This window comes from Chelonia mydas, chromosome 7 (genome assembly GCF_015237465.2).
Source record: "Chelonia mydas isolate rCheMyd1 chromosome 7, rCheMyd1.pri.v2, whole genome shotgun sequence".
NCBI lineage: Eukaryota > Metazoa > Chordata > Testudines > Cheloniidae > Chelonia > Chelonia mydas.
The window spans coordinates 86,916,330-86,931,865 of NC_057853.1; the positions used below are offsets into that span (position 1 = coordinate 86,916,330).

The following is a 15,536-nucleotide window of genomic DNA, read 5'->3' on the forward strand; positions in this document are numbered from 1 at the left end:
AGTATATTATAAATTAGGGTCCTAAATACAACATGGATATTACAAGGCATTTAATTAATTAATTAACTAATTAAAAAGAGAGAGGAAACAGAGGAGGTATTCTCCTTCCTGCTACAACTCCTGTATACTGATATAAAACCTCTTAACTGTCCAGGGGAGAATTTCCCTAGCCCAGGCACTCCATAAGACATCTGAAGGCTACCTCACACAGGAACTGTTGCAAACCCCCGTGTAGGGGACAGGGCCATGAGACATGAGGCTATGACCATTCTGAGGACCTCCAGTTTGCAGTGCTACCCATAGGCAGCCCAGGAAGAGGAACTGTAATTTAGAAGAGCTTTGAGCTACTTCTATTTATGCACCAGCCCAGAATCCCAGGACTCTTTCCTTTCTCTCTCCAGGGCTCCACCTGTGTGTGCTGCTCCTCCAAGAACAGCAGCACATAATCCCTTCCCAGTTATTGGATAATATTTAGAATAGAGCAGCAGTGTTGGTGGTCTGTATTTATCCCTGGCTTACGTCTCTTGACTTCAGTCAGTGAATTTTGGATGAAGGTGGTTTTGTATCTTTTACATGGATAATAATACAAGCGATAGGGTGGGAATTTTACTAGACAAAGTATATGTAATTTTTATTAGGGGAACTATTTCAGGATTTCATTAGAATATTCTTTTTAACCTTGGACTCCTATCCTGTAGAAATACTGAACTAGTATGTAGGAATGCACAGAGGGACTATAATAAATTAATACTGGGCCTGATTTTGATCTTTCACCAATTTTACATAGGTGCAACTGCATTGACTTCATTCACAGAACATCTGATTATTTGCATGCTGCTATAAATGAGATAAGAATCACGACCAAGCATTGATATTCCTGTGAAACTTGTAAAATAAGTGTATGTCCAGAAACATAAACAACTGATTTTACAAAATGAGCATTCATGGTTTTCAGGAAACAGGGTCCAAATGTTAAGGTTTGGGGCTGTCATTTAAAGTGAGCACCATTAAAAATATAGTAATCTTTTGAAAATTTTATTTTCTTGTAAGAGAGAGAAATAAACTTTACACCGTTTAATTTAGTAGTTTAATTTTCTACAGCAATAAATCTTTTCCCAGATTACTATTGTTATCTTAATGAGGGCTGATTGTAATCCAGTTAGCAGCTGTTTAATTGCTATCATGTGGCTCTGGTTTAAACTAAAGTCATTTAAACACATACTTCAGCCTCATACACGTCTGACATGGATTAAGACTGTGGAAATGCAGCTTGCTGCTCCTATCTCAGCTAAAATCCCAATACCATACTCTGTATTTCCTCTATGCTTACTTATCCCCAAACAGATTTTTTTATTTATTTTGCTTTTCCAAGTTTTAGTTTTCTCATCAACTAGCTGATGTCATCACCTTTTCTGGTAATTCTCCAGGGTCTCATCCACTGAGATCTTTCTTCACAAAACCAAACTACGTACATGGGAGTAGAAGCACTTGCAAACTAAGTAGGCACAGATCAGATGCAGGTTGTAAGATGCTGATTAAAAAGATGTGTTAACTATAGATAGATCATTATAAAGTTGCAGCCACTACTGCTTATTGAATTGATGTAGTATAAGGGGGAAAGAGTATGCTTTTTCTTGTTAACCATTTTAATTAACTTTTAATTGATTTCTAGGAAGATAAATTGTTTCATTATAGTGTCTCACACCGAACACTTTGGTAGGATATTGAACATTCATGAAAACTTCTTGATAGTAGTGCTGATAATCAGAGATTTTTGTTTTGTTATTTTCCTGAACTTCTGGAGGTTCATTTATAAGTGTAAACAAATGAAGCTGCCTTGCTCACAAAATACACTTAACTTAAATGACCTTATTCATGACTTCATTTAATTAACAAAGAGGAAAGAGAACAGGCCAACACTCAAACTATGTTAACACTGTAGTAGTTAGTATGAGATGATTATCTGAATTGCATGCCCTCTACTAAAAAATAAAATGGATACCACTTATATGTAGGCAAGTTTATTTTGCTAATATTTAGACTATCATATGTATGGGTTGGTTACACTAGTATGCGTAAAATAATGCTACCCAAAACTTGAACTAAACCAAATAATCACAAAAGTTGGAATACTATTTTAAAGTATTTTTTTTTCTTATGTATGTTCACTTCTTTCTGTGCTAAGGTGGAAGTGAAAGTGGAAAGTATGAAAAGAGAAGCCCAAGTCTGTCTCATGGAATAGTGTTACAGGCCTGTTTGGAACTAAAAATGTCCAATTCTGTGTTGCATTCCACTCCAGGGCAATTTTTCAGACTGGAGTAGTTTAGATAAAGTTTGAAATATCTGGAATTTTTGGTGCTTATCTGGACTAAGTCGCTAAATACTTTTAATTTCACTCATTGATAATCATTTGTTCTGTAGCTTTCTCCTGAAGATTCGTCTATATCTCTTGTATAGTAGGCTGAAGTTCTGAACTTAGAACAATTTATCTAGCAAAGTTTGCAGACCCAACATTTAAAAACTGGAGCAATTCTTTTGTTTTCTCTAGATTTCAGTTTACCATGTGAATAAAAATTATTCACATTCTTCAGTGTAACTGTAAGAACTATTTTGTGTGTTAAAATCAGTAACCTAGCACACTAGGGATTTTATGGTCTGAGTCATCCTACATCCTGTTTTAAATTACCTCAAAGATGTTTACACATTGTGACATGATGCCAAGGAAATGCACAAAAACATGCTTGCAAATAATGCTATCAGCAAATGTAGAATAAACCTTTCATGACATTGTTACTGTCTTGGTAGTGTAAATACCAATAAAGTTTAAAGAACATAACCAGTAAATAAACTATAAAAATGATATGAAACTTCAAGGAGAAAGTGTGTAAAATTACTAAAATAGTAAGAGTTGTAACAATAAATTAAAACACATAAGTTACCCCACTGAACACACCATTATTAAATTCTTGTATGCAGCCTGGATTCTGTGACACTTGAAATTAAATTGGAGTTTTCCTACTGATATTTAGTAGGAGCAGAAATGGGTTCTTGAAGACTTTTCTTCAGATTCGTCATCTCATAAGACATAGACCCAGATTCTTAGTTGTGCTATTGGGCATTGCTGAGGCAGGGAAATCTAAGAGGCTCTGATCCAGAGGTCAATTTTCCATTGGCCCAGTACAGTTTCGAGCACTCAGTACACTCTCAGCTATTTCCATTAAGAGCAGTTATGTCCATCAGAGATCATGACAACACAGCAGTATCCTGCTATGTCTCTACACTTGGTACTTGAAGATGGGTTGCGTAGGATGTGGCTATTCCAGTTCTACATCAAATTGGAACTCCCCAATATTGGAGAAATTCTCAGCTGGGAAAATACTAAGGCATTATGGCCCCATTGCTCCAGTGGACTGCTTCAAGGGCTTGCAAGCATGGGGGAAGAATCTGGCTGATATGCTCTTTCCTCAGTTTGAGCATATGAATTCCCTTAACAGTAACTGAAATCAGAGACTTGCAATACAATGCACACATTCTCTTGTGGTTGCAGCAACATCTAGGTAAAGAGGGGCTGAATTAAGGGCATTATGGGAACTTAGATACGCCCTCTCACTTGCTTTTGATTCATGCTACAACTTAAATGCATTTTGTGTGTTTAATTATACTGTACCATGATCAGCCATATCATCAATATTGTCTGCTACAACAAGTTAATAGAATTTTTGCCAAGGCTGGTAAATGCCATGATTTTGCAAAGTTGCAACTAAGGAATAATATTCAAAAATAATTATTTTTCAACACTAACATTTTTTGCTCAGAAGTAGGTTGAAGAGGACAAGAGGTGCTAAATTTAGATCTTTATGTAATATGTTGAAAGTGTTGTTTGTAAATAACTCATTGTGACTAATGAAACAAGGCCTGTTACGTGTGTTGTTCAAAAGAATTAAGAAGTCAGCAGACCCAATTAACAAAGTTTATTAACAATCACAAGGTTTGATGTAATATACATAGGCAAATCTAAGCTGCCCCGCTTTCCAAGATAATCCCTTCCATACTTATTCCAACAGTTTTCACAAACTAAATTCATACTGTATGTCAGGTGCAAGTGGAAACTTGAAGCCTCATCCACAAAACAGTGAAGTCAATGGAAAGACTTCCATTGACTTCTGTGTCCTTTGGATTCTTTTATATTAGAAAGTAGAATAAAAGGCTCACTGATCATGTCTGAATCTAATCCATATACCTTTCAAATGTATTTTAAAACAATATGGCCTTTTCTTTTATTTTAGGCTACAGACCCAGATGCTGCAGTAAATGGCCAAGTACATTACAGCTTGGTAAACTTCAACAACATTTTCCGCATCACATCAAATGGTAGCATTTACACAGCAGTTAAACTGAACAGAGAAACAAGGGACTATTATGAACTTACTGTTGAAGCAACAGATGGAGCTGTGGATCCCCGCCGTTCAACATTAACTCTGGCAATCAGAGTTCTGGATATTGATGACAACAGCCCTATGTTCACTAATGCCTCCTACACTGTCTGTGTTCCAGAAACTCTACCACCTGGCACAGTCTTCCTGCGAATAGAGGTAAGGCACTCTGGAGCAAAGAAAATGTTTTGTTAATATTATTTTGTGAGGCTGTTCTCGTCTAACTGGTTGCCATTAAAACCAAAATAAGAGATTAAAAATGTGGGGGGAGACGTGATACCCAAACCTCCTTAAAGCCTTTTTCTCTTTGTGAAAATGTGATATTTGGCATAGGACAGGCAAGTGAAAAATATTAGAAGCATAGAGCTCACATTTCTACTAATTAATAAAAGCAATGATGGAAAATAAAAACATAAGTAGAGTACTGTTGAAATACTTTACAATGTGAGATTTTTTAAAATGTCAGCTACGTTTCTAAAATACATTTGCATTCTCCAGTGAGGCTCTACTATATTGATATTGCCAGTTTACTTTAGCCCCGAAGAGTTCAAATGTCCTTCCAAATTTTTTATCCAAATCTCTTAATTAGGCAAGTAGAACATATCTTAAAAGCAGCATCTGTTGACTCTCAGAGTTGGTTTTGAAAAAACGTTGGTTTCCTCAAGCCCACTGGAAATATATTTTGTTAAAATTAACAATTAAAATTATGAAAAAATATGAATTGCACCAAAGAAAGCAAATGTTCTTACTAATATCAGATAAATCAAATATATGTCCTGTAAAAATTGTGAACTGGTGTTTTCCTTGTGATGCTGCAGTTTTAGTTTTAGAGTAAATTCTCTTTTGCTGTAGGCAAAGGATGTTGACCTTGGTTCAAATGTTACCTATCGGATACGAACCCAGGAAGCACTGCCGTTTTTTTCATTGAACAAGTTTACAGGAGAATTATCACTTTTAAAATCCTTGGATTATGAGTCATTCTCTGGCACTGAGGCAACCTTCACCTTTCTAGTGGAAGCCTTTGATAGTGGAGGAACTATGCCTCCAGGACTTGCTACTGTCACTGTGAGAGTAAAGGTAAGAGTAAAACTTTGCAGTTGATAACATCATTTTCTCTGTTATGCAATACCTCAGTAACCTTTAGAGGTCTTCCAATAGGATGCAGGAGCACAACAGCAATATCGTTGTTTTCTTTGTAGTTTGTCCTAACCCTCACTTTCAATTTATGTAGAGCTGTTGCCTTTTTATAGCAGTAACTTGTTCCCATTTAAAATGTACAGTGTATCACTATTGTAATTGCTTTGCAATTGCATGCAGTTACACAGTTATGTGCTTGCTCATAGATTTATTACTTACAGGAATAGATCTTAGAATACTTCATAAATGAGTAAACATTTAATTCTTTATCATCCCCAAAAGGCTGGAATAAATACTTAATGGAATGGTTTGAAAAAGTGACACCATCACATTTCAATTTAAGGTCATATAAATTGTAATTTCATTCTTATGCATTAAGTGCTGATGCTGCACACTACTTATATTTCAATTTCTGCTGCATGAAGGCACAGCCTTACAAAAGAAAATAGCTTATTTACAATATTTAGTCCTTATTCTGCCAGTGACTTGTTGGCTGTGTGAACTTGAGCATTTAACTTTACCTCATCTCTCGGTGTCTTTCTTTTCCCATTTGTCAAATGGCAATAATGATCTTCCTATTTGTAAAGTGCTTAAAGATCCACTGATGAAGTATTATAGGAGAGCTTCTTAATAAGAGCTGCTATTTATTTTGTTACTAGTCATGATTTGTCTGATGCAAGGGCAGTGGGGACCCAGGTGAGAGCAGGGGCAAATCTGAGACTAACAGGGGAGACGTTTGTAGTCAGGTTTCAGGCTCTGGGTCAGGAGGCAAAGTCCAGCTCAAGCCAAGGTTGAAGCCAGGAGTTCAGGAGCAGGGAAAAGAAATGGACATGGCAGCTACAGAAGATCCACGCTGTTGCATGGACACTTCTTGGAATGCCTCTTACATTTATATAGGGTGTGAAGGCGATCAGGAGCCACAAGGTTGCTGCCTGTCAGCCCCTTTGAGGTGGGACTTACCATGGTCTGTGTCCACATGGTTCACAAACTAGTCACAGCTGTTGCTGGGTGACAGTATGGAACTGTCAGCAGCCTGGCAGTTCTGCAGGACTGGGTTCTAGACTTGTGGGGTCTTACATTTTCTGAGAAGGCATTTTGGATTCTTTTATCAAGTGTCTGCTTCCTTGAGTTTTCATGACTGTGAATGAGCTGATTTTTGTGACAAAAGTGCCTTCTTCCTTCATTTTGTGTCATTTGGGTAGGAAGGTATTCAGGTAGGTCATCAGTGTTTTAGTTCAGGAATGGAAGTTTGCATGTGAGAACCACATTGCAGAGTCATAAACTTTCAAGTCTGGAGATGTGAGTTCAGATTTGTTCTCCTTTGTCTGACTTGTCCTCATCCGTCCCTCCACGAATGCAAGTCGATGCCACACCATTCTGTTTTGTTGCAAGCACGTTCTTTCCATTTCTGGCCAGAGTTTTGTCATGGGATCAGTCCACCTCATTTTCGGCCTGCCCGGTGGTTGCTTGTGGTCTCTGGGTATCCAGTCACTGATGTGGGTTGTCCACCTATTGCAGTGCTGGGCAACCTGCTGCCTATCAGGGTAATCCACTGGCGGGCCGCCAGACAGTTTGTTTACATTTGCATCTGCAGTTCGCCGTTCCCAGCCAATGGGAGCTGTGGGAAGTGGTGCAGGCCAAAGGGACATGCTGGTCGCCATTTCCTGCAGCTCCCATTAGCCAGGAACGGCAAACCGCGGCCACTGGGAGCCATGGGAGTCGTGCAAATGTAAACAAACTGTCTGGCGGCCCACCAGCGGGTTACCCTGCTGGACTGCAGGTTGCCCACCACTGACCTATTCTCTTGCCTGCGAACTACATGACCCACCCATCTCCGCTTTGCATCATACTTCACCTGCAGTACATGGCTCACCTCTGTATGCCGTCTGATCTCCTCACTTGTTATGTGACACAGAGTGATATCTTACACATTTGCCTTTCCGTTGCTCTCTGGATGACTCTCTGGGTGCCAGAGAGTTCAGATTTAATTGTGGCCATATATAAAATCTGTATGTTGGTTTTAACCTACTGTTTGGTTGATATTTATCCACACTGCAAATTGCTACGTGGGTTTGAATAATTTAACTTGATTGTCAGTTTATCTTCTGTTCTACTCAGAGCAAAGAAATGAGCATCATGCACTTTCCCTGGCCAGCCCACAGTGATCTCAGTGAAGCATCTCTGGTGATCCACAGTCCTGCTTGTATAACCATAGAAAAGTAGCCTGTTCCGTTGATGTACTCTGTGGTAAGGTGGGCTGGTGCCAAACCAGGGATATGTGTGTGCTGTCTATCGCCCCACCAGTTTCCTGCATAGCTGCACTTCCATCCAGCGTGTCCTGCATACTTCCATAGCTGCACCTCCATCCACTGTGTCCTGCATGCTGCGCTCCTGCGGGAATTCTGCACCACTGCACATGTGCAGAATTTATGGCCCCTGCAGATCTCTTTGTTTCCCTGCAGAAAAATGACTTTCTGATGGGGAAGCAAAGGGAAGTCACAAGGGTAGTCATGCAACCCTTCCCAGAAGTATGTTTTGTTTGTCCAGGGCAGCAAACAGACAGGTAAATCACTCTGGGGCAGGGGGCAGGACTGTGGAAGACCCAGCTGGTGGCTCCTACCCTGTGCCGGGCTCAGCTGCTAGTCCAGGCTGGGCTGGGGAGAACAGGATTTCCTTTTCCCCTGCATGGCATCTGGGGCCGGGTCAGACCCACCCCCAGATTTCTCCCCCGGCTTCAGGAAGCTCTGCAAATACCCCCGCACACACACTTCCTGTGCCCATCGCTCCTCAGCTGCACGGGGAAGGATTGATGTACAGGGAGCTGCTCCCCGCATCTGCCCAAACCCCATGCATCCAGACCCCCTCATACCCAGACCCTCCTGCCAAGCCTCAACCCCCCGCACTCAGAATCTCTCCGATGAGCCCCACTCCCCCAGCACTTGGGCTGCCCCGATGAACCACCCACACCCAGATCTTCACCCACCCAGCCCCAACCAGTTGCACCTGGATCCCCACCCCACTGAGCCCCACTCCCCCAGTATTTGGACCCACCATTGAGCCCCCCTTAAATTAGGAAAATTTAAGTAGTTTAAAAAAAAACGCTTAAAAATAAATCTGTTGTTCAATTAAATTATTTTGAAAAATAAAGGGGAAAAAAAAGACTGGTAAGTCTAACTATACTGTCCTGCCTACAAGGTAGTGAGCCCCTTTTGCACGTCCTGTTTGACTTAATTAGGAGTTGATGGTTTTCACCCCTTCTCCGGAGTCATTTCAGTATCTTGTGCTAATGGAGCTATGGTTTCTAAGTTTCTGAAGTAACAATTTATTGAAACACATTTTTTATTTTTTGTTCTTTCTCATACTTCCAAAGGATAATTTTCTTCCCAGAGTCTAATGACTCTGTTAAATATTTGTATAAATAGCATTTCTAGGCATAGGTTTGGGGTGTCCAAAACAACAGAAGATCTGGTATAAATAACAAGTTTTAGCTAGCTGCAATTCACATATTTTAATGCTTTATATCTGTGCAGGGGGGAAATTGCGTAGAGTTACTGAAGAATTATTGTAATGTGTGTTGGTTTTGGTGGTGTACAAAGCCCCATGATTCAGACCAATTTAAAGAAAAAATTGCAAAACATTTTGCACTGTTGGATATTTTGTCTCGTCTCCATATTTCCACTATGTCTACCGATTTATTTCTTCTTGCATATTTATTTTCTTTTCACAAATATAATTGGCATAGTAGCAATGGAAACTATAAAGTTATAATCAAAATCATTGTGTTTGCTACATTGTACACATGCAAGTGTTATTCTCAGTGGCCTTTTTTTCCAATTGTTTTCACACAGGAATTACTCCTCTGCTTACATATTTACGTTAAACATAAGTTTAAATGGTCCTGATTTTCCTCTCATTAAAGAGGTATAAAGTGGCTCCTTGAAATCCTTGGAATTATACTTGTGCAAAACAGGTGTGAATGAGAGTAGAAACCATTTCAATTACTTTAGCAACACATTTATATTAACATAAAATATATGGATCACTGAACATCAAGCATAGTTGAAAAACTGGAACATTTAGCTCCAATAGAAATCCCTATTATGTACAACCTCTCCAAAGTCAATGTGAAATTAAGCAATTCTTGCTGTTTAAAGACAAATTCCAAAGTCTCAGTTCTACTTATTAGTTTGGGGCACCATCATGATAGCACTGGTATTTTACAAAGGTCTTGAATCCCATTGAACTAAAGTTATTCACCCTATATAGTTTCCTGCCTCAGCACATAAATCCTCTAACTCCAAGCCGTGCAGATGAGTTAACATAGCTAATACGTAAACATAAAACTGATTTTCAGACACTTCTTTAACAGCTAGACGTGATTTTCAACTAAGGACTAGATTCACCATTGCATTACTCCAGTTTTATACTGAAGTAACTCAGTTTTCTTCAGTTAAATCACATCACTGTAGAACTGGAATAATACAATCATGAAACATGCCCAAAGATTTTAGAGAAGAATTTAAATGATCCTTGGAAGCTTTGCTACAAGTTCTGAATTGTACTGCAGGATGATTATGTCATTCCTGAACCTAAAATGGGAACATCTTAAAGATGTTCTTAAAGATGTGTATCCTAAAGAGATACACTACCACTAAACAGCTAATTTCAGTAAAGGAATTTCAACAGGTATTATTACACTTATACTTCATATTGAGGTATAAGGAAAAACTATAAGCCAGAGAGTGCTTGTGATGTTTCTGACTCTCACCAGAAACAGGAAGTAGGGGGAATTTCATAAATACCATGCACAGTTATGGTGCTATATAAACATTTAATAATAAAAATATAGCCCTGAGGAAGTTCAGGTATCTGACAGGCACACACCAGTGCAATGCCAGAATTTCAAATGATCAGACCTAAATGAGAAGACCTATGTCTTCTACTGTAAATCAAATTTATATGCAAGTGTACTGAAAATGAATTAATAATTATTTAACAGTGCCAGCTGTTTTATCATGCAGACTTCAGTGTATAGTCCGAGTGGCTTTGCTTATTCAAATCAAACTGTGCTTTTTTAGAAAAGTGCCTGCAAAGTAGCAACCACTTACCAAAGTGTAAAGCGAGTCTTTCCCAGAGAGTCTCATTATAGAAAGCATGAAATGATTGTTCCATTTTATGATTCTGACCATTTTATACAGTACTGTACTTACAAGCAGAGATTTTAGGTGAAGTTCTGACCCTGCTGAAGTCAATGGAAGTTTTGGCATTGACTCAGTGGGGAGAGGATTCCACATTTTGTATATACATTGGTGACACGTGGGGGGGGACAACAGCTACAGGGGAGAGATTGACCCCTTGGAAAGAGCAGCAACTGTACTGCTACCTCCTTTCCCTGGGGTTTCATCAGGAAAAGGCAGCTTTGAATTCCATATAAGACCTATCAGTGACAGTTAGCTGGAAGATATGTGAAACAGTGCATCTCCCACCCAGCTCTGACTATTTTTGGGGCAATGATGGTTGGCTACATGCCTCTGGTGGCATGAGAGTTATGGGCTGCTAATGCTATTGGGTCCCTGCTTCAGACACACATACAGTTTTGCTGGCATATAGGAAACAAGGGCAGTAAATGCATACTTCTTCTGGTGCTAATGGGAAACTAAACTTAATGTGCAAACATTGGGTGGCACTTTCTGCCTTTGGCATTCACTCCCTTCCTTGGTCCCTAATAGAAAGTGTTTGGTCACTGAGTCCTTTTTTCCGCCTCTCTGGCTTGTGAAGTTGGATAATGTGGGGGATGAGCAGGGACTCCGATGAGTTTGAAATTCTTGGGGAGTTTAGGGGGTTTTATATTTTTGCTAAGGTTGATGTATTGTGTTCTTGAAGCAGTGAGAGGAGTCTGTTTATTGTGAATGGTGCATCAAGCGTACCCAGAGCTTTAGATGGACACTCTTAGTTTTTGTATAAATTGAAATAAATAAATATCATAGCAGATTTTTCCTTAAAGGCTTCTATAAATGCACTTGGCTTCTGTGTACTTGACTACTGACTATTCAGCTACTGTACTATTGCATAATATTGAGAAAATCATTTTTAAAGACAAGCATCAGTAAGCAATGCAAGCAATACTGATAACTCATTTCATATAAGGCACATTATATACTAAAGGTAGTATAAATTGTTCTGCCAGCATATATATTGGTTTCAAATACAGAAATTGATTGCTAAAATGAAAACAGGAATTACGAAGGAAATAAAACATTAGAAACACCCTCTAAATAATTCTTAACTCGCTCATATGATTTGTGGCCAAATTCTGCTCTGTTACACTTGTCTAACCTCTTTGCGGTCAGTGGAAAGGCTGGATATAACTCAGATTAGAATGTGGTCCTCTGCTGTACTATGTAATGTATACTTTATTGCTGCAGTAAGCCACTCCACAGAACTGTGAAGCGACTGGTGGTTTAGGCTAGTAATACTTCTCATCTAGCTAAAAGGTTAAAGTGAGCTTGTTTGAAAGCTGAAGATCCTGGTTATTGTATCAGTAGCAGGGACTTCTCCAGATGTTAACAGTAGTCCGTTTGGAAATGTTTGTGATGGAAATATTGGTACTCTTCATGGCCCGGCACAATGTGGTGGTGTTCACCTCTTTTTAGTCTTGGAAAATTGTGCTTGCTAAATGAAGGAAAATATACAGTTGTTAAGCTTATAAGAAGCACACGGGATCTTTTTCAGGGAAGAAGGCAATATGCTGCATTTATTGAGAATACAGCAGTTAGCATATGCTTTTCAGTTACACACACACACACACACACACACACACACAGTGCTGCCAGTTGATGTTTATACTTACCAGTCCAGAGTCTGGATCAATCTAGTGGCCAGCCAGATTGGTCACAGAGGGGAGATGCTCCTGGAATTGTGGCAAGATGAACCCAAAGTCCCCTGGCCAAGCACCCTGTTCTTATGGTCTTTTTTTCTCTATGGATTGTTGTGTCAGTTTGTGATCGGTTATTCCTTAATTGGTGTTATCTTTTGATGTTAACATTCCAAAACACCTCACAGAGGGTCATCCTGTCCTGGTTTTGATTTAATCAATTGTCTTGTCTTTAGGGGTGCCAGCCTCCACCTCAGGGTCGTCAATCTGCCCTTCCTCACTTATGGATGTGCGTTGATGGTTCTCTGGTGTCGTTAAATTTCTTCACTCCTCCTTCCTTGACCATCTGACTTTAGCAATGGCCTTCACACCTTCTCTTTTCCTGATGCATGCATTCCTCATTCACACAAACAGTCTTTTACAGAGACCTTCAAAGGTATATAGCAGTGTTTATGTTGAGCAAGAAAGGCATTGTAAATTAAACCTTACTAAATCTTGTAATCAAAACATTTCACATTGTGGCCTGGGCCTTCAACATTCCTCTAATCTCTTTAACATAGACACAATACAAGATCCTGTCTCTTACTTACTAAACCTTAAAACAAAGAAATATATACATATAGGAAACCCTAGCAGACATTATAACTTATCCTAAAATAAAAGGGTGACCATAATCAGTCATAAGGATTGTTCTGGTCTGTCCCTGCCTTAATATCAGTACAGACACTGACAGTCTGTCAGATGCGTTTCTACCAGTGTCCCAGAGGGTCATTCCTTTCTACTATTCAAAAAGGGTGGCTGGCAGGATGATCAAATCATACATTAATTCTAAAAGTACAAATATAAAATCCTGTTTCTACACAGTTGCCAACAAAAGTTTATAGATATTTGGAAATGAAAATATGCCATTGTATCTTCTTATTGCTGTGTACCATGACATGCTAGATACTTACATGACAGAAAAAAGTAATAAGGTTATCCCATCATTGAGAGTCAAATCAAAATAATATCTTGGTTTTAATTAGGCATTTCTCAGTGCCTTACCTTGTCAATTTTTTTAAACTTTCCCTTTATTTTTTAGTAGTTTGTTTAACACAGTACTGTCGTGTACTGTGTTTTCTTTCCCTCACCCCATCTGCTGCTGTCTGATTGCTTACTTCGGGTTCCAAATGAAATGTGTGGTTGACTAGTCAGTTCATAATTCTGGTATTTGTAATTCTGAGGTTCTAACGTAATTAAATGTTGCATTGCGTGGGCTTAATTGTGGGTTTGCCAGAAGCTCTCAGTAATGGTCAGCACATAGTTGCTCTGCCTCAACAGAAGAGCAAGGATGAGATTGTGAGTCACAGTCTCATCCCTGGCTCCCGCATTGCCCAAGAGGGAAGAAGTTTGGGTCAGCCCTAAACCTTATACAGCTTCTTCATCCTCACAAGCTCCACCCACTGCCCACCAGAAAGCATAGTAGGGGAAGTAGCAAGTGCCCAAATGCTGTTCTCCCCACCCTGCGCTGTGACCTACAATAAAAGTAGGCCATGGAGGAGAGAAAGAGGTCACCCTAGATTCCCCTTATTCCCCCCTGGAAGCACATGTATAATTATGCCCTAAAAAGGGTGGTCATCTTTATTATTTGTGACGACTCATTAAATGGTCAAATAAGGTCCTATGACAGAAATTGACATTCCATATGGTTTCTACCCACTTAAGCACATTTTAATGGAAACTGCTCATTTAAATATTCCCTTTTTAAGTATATTCATTTTTGAGCAGGCAGTTAGGGAGAAGTGGAGAGTGAATCTTATATTCTCAACTAAAGGGATTCCCCTTGTGTTTTATTTAACAACAGCTGATTGGGGATCAAAAATATTCTGTATAATAAAGTGTTAAGGCACATCATCCTTTGGTTTGAGGATGTCGGGAAATATTAATTTTACAAAATCTCAAAAGCATAATAAAAAAACAAAGCCCTCTTTCTATAGAGGTTCCTGAGGAGCATTACTGGAGATGTGTCAAACTGGCATTTGGAAGTTAGGATAGACCTGAACAGTAGTGGGTTATCAGACAATTGCATGCGACAGAGATGGCAAGCCACCAGCTCTGTTGATGTGCAAATACCCTGAACTGAAAGATGTATAAAACAAAATCATTGCAGGAAATTAAATGCATGCAGGGTTTTTTTTAATTAAAAGTGTTTTTTAGACTTGAGAATTTGGCACATAAATGACTTTTTGGTGAAAGCAACTTTTTCTTCTGCCCACCTTTTGTGGCATTCTATATATTTTGGGGTTAGTGGAAGGAGTTCATTAGCATTTGAATACACATTTTCCTGTTTATTTCATGCATGATAAAAAGATAGCAAGTTGCGAAAGAAGTTGTAAATCCCTATCAAGGTTCCTTCCCCACTCTGAACTCTAGGGTACAGATGTGGGGACCTGCATGAAAGACCCCCTAAGCTTATTCTTACCAGCTTAGGTTAAAAACTTCCCCAAGGTACAAACTTTTCCTTGTCCTTGAACAGTATGCTGCCACCACCAAGCGTTTTAAACAAAGAACAGGGAAAGAGCCTACTTGGAGATGTCTTCCCCCAAAATATCCCCCCAAGCCCTACACCCCCTTTCCTGGGGATGGCTTGATAAGAATCCTCACCAATTTGTACAGGTGAACACAGAGCCAAACCCTTGGATCTTAAGAACAATGAAAAAGCAATCAGGTTCTTAAAAGAAGAATTTTAATTAAAGAAAAGGTAAAAGAATCACCTCTGTAAAATCAGGATGGTAAATACTTTACAGGGTAATCAGATTCAAAACATAGAGAATCCCTCTAGGCAAAACCTTAAGTTACAAAAAGATACAAAACCAGGAATCTACATTCCATCCAGCACAGCTTATTTTACCAGCCATTAAACAAAAGGAAATCTAATACATTTCTAGCTAGATTACTTACTAACTTAACAGGTATTGTAAATCTGCATTCCTGATCTGTTCCCAGCAAAAGCATCACACAGACAGACAAAGCCTTTGTCCCACTCCCCTCCAGCTTTGAAAGTATCTTGTCCCCTCATTGGCCATTTTGGGTCAGGTGCCAGTGAGGTTATC

The 15,536-nt window shown here is 39.2% G+C and overlaps 1 protein-coding gene across 1 annotated transcript in view; it reads left to right on the forward strand.

The window, feature by feature from the left end:
• The window catches only part of PCDH15 (protocadherin related 15), a 665,248-nt gene that overhangs the window by 459,894 nt on the left and 189,818 nt on the right, over positions 1 to 15,536 (forward strand). The window contains exons 19-20 of the mRNA XM_043551059.1: positions 4,287 to 4,592; positions 5,286 to 5,510. Coding sequence (XP_043406994.1) covers positions 4,287 to 4,592; positions 5,286 to 5,510 — 531 coding nt within the window. The remainder of the gene's footprint in view (positions 1 to 4,286; positions 4,593 to 5,285; positions 5,511 to 15,536) is intronic.